The following is a 1,578-nucleotide window of genomic DNA, read 5'->3' as shown; positions in this document are numbered from 1 at the left end:
ATTTATTTTATTTTAAAATTTTATAAAAATATAAGTAATGGAAAATAGTACAAATATTGGTGAAATTATTAAAAGCACCAGAGGTAAAGATTTATTATTATTTTCAAATTTTACGTATCGCAAAGTGCATGAATCGAAAAATGCTTCAGTACGATGGCGTTGTACTGTCAGAACTTGCACTGCAAAAGTGTATACTTCTATAGAAAATATTGTAGAAATAGTTGAAATTGTAAATGAACATAACGGGCATGATCAACCAAGTATAGACAGAAAAATGTTTTCAAACGGATGTAAGAGAAAAGCTGTGGAAAATCTGTATACTAAACCAAGTAAGATATTACGAACTGAAATTTCTGAAAATATATCTAATTTACAAACTATCACTACTGATGATATATCACTAGTTCGACGTAATATTTATAACGCCCGTAGAAAAATGGTGCCACCATTACCTAAAACAATGGAAGAATTGCAAAATAGTATAAGCAATTTAAATTTGAAAACGGACCTCAATGAGCAATTTTTATTAATAAATGATCCGAACTGTCATATAATAATATTTTCATGTGACACAAATTTAAAAGTTCTATGCGAATCTGAGATTATATATATGGATGGAACTTTTGAATATTGTCCCAAGTTATTTACGCAATTGTTTTCTTTGCATGGTTTATGCAATGATCATTATATACCACTATTATTTGCATTACTTCCAGACAAAAAAACTTCAACTTACGTAAATTTATTTAAAAATATCATACATTTGTGTAATGCACGTGAACTTTCTCTAAAACCAAATTTATTTATATCTGATTTTGAAGAAGCAATTCATGTAGCATTGAGACAAGTCTGGGATGACACTAAAATATTTGGTTGTAGATTTCACCTAACTCAGTCGTGGTATAGAAAAATTCAGGAATTAGGATTATCCAACGTATATCAAAACAATAAAACAGAAGAAAGCAAGTGGCTAAACCATACATTTGGGTTGCCATTTATTTCTCCAAATGAAGTCAGTAACTGTTTTATTGAAGATTTTATGTCATCGATTCCTAATGACATAAGATTTCAAAAATATGCCGATTATTTAGTTGACACATATATCTGTGAAGAGGCTAAATTTCCACCAATAATTTGGGCTGCGAATATCGCGTCACTATCTCTCACTACTAATGCTTGCGAATCATATCATTCACGTTTCAATTCCGAGTTCTATCACCCACATCCTACTATTTACCACTTTTTGGATGTACTGAAAGGATTTCAAACCGAAACATTGATTAAAATTAAAAGTATACATCTTAAAAAACGAAATTCTACTAAAAATAAAATTCGTTTGGAAACTTTTCAACAAATATATGAAGACTACAGACAAAATAAAATTGACAGAAAAGGCTTAGTTTCGTCATTAAGCTATAAATATAAAAAAAACGTGAGTAAGCTAAGTATTATAAGTAGCTAGGTATTTTATTTCAAAAATTATATGTTATACTACGAAAATTGTACATACTTAAGAAACTTTAAATTTATACATTTATTTACAATTATTTTTTTTTTTTATTTATTAAAATTAAAATG

General features: G+C 28.1%; 1 protein-coding gene across 1 annotated transcript in view; it reads left to right on the top strand.

Moving 5' to 3' along the window:
• Positions 1–274: 274 nt before the first annotated feature.
• Positions 275–1,578, top strand: part of LOC112597199 — a 2,413-nt gene continuing 1,109 nt past the window's right edge. The window contains exon 1 of the mRNA XM_025343152.1: positions 275–1,292. Within this exon, the coding sequence (XP_025198937.1) occupies positions 275–1,292 (1,018 nt within the window). The remainder of the gene's footprint in view (positions 1,293–1,578) is intronic.

This window comes from Melanaphis sacchari, unplaced genomic scaffold (genome assembly GCF_002803265.2).
Source record: "Melanaphis sacchari strain LSU unplaced genomic scaffold, SCAv2.0 Contig395_pilon_pilon, whole genome shotgun sequence".
In the NCBI taxonomy this organism is placed as follows: domain Eukaryota; kingdom Metazoa; phylum Arthropoda; class Insecta; order Hemiptera; family Aphididae; genus Melanaphis; species Melanaphis sacchari.
The sequence above is the reverse complement of the archived record's forward strand: the minus strand, read 5'-3'. Positions and strand labels throughout refer to the sequence as shown.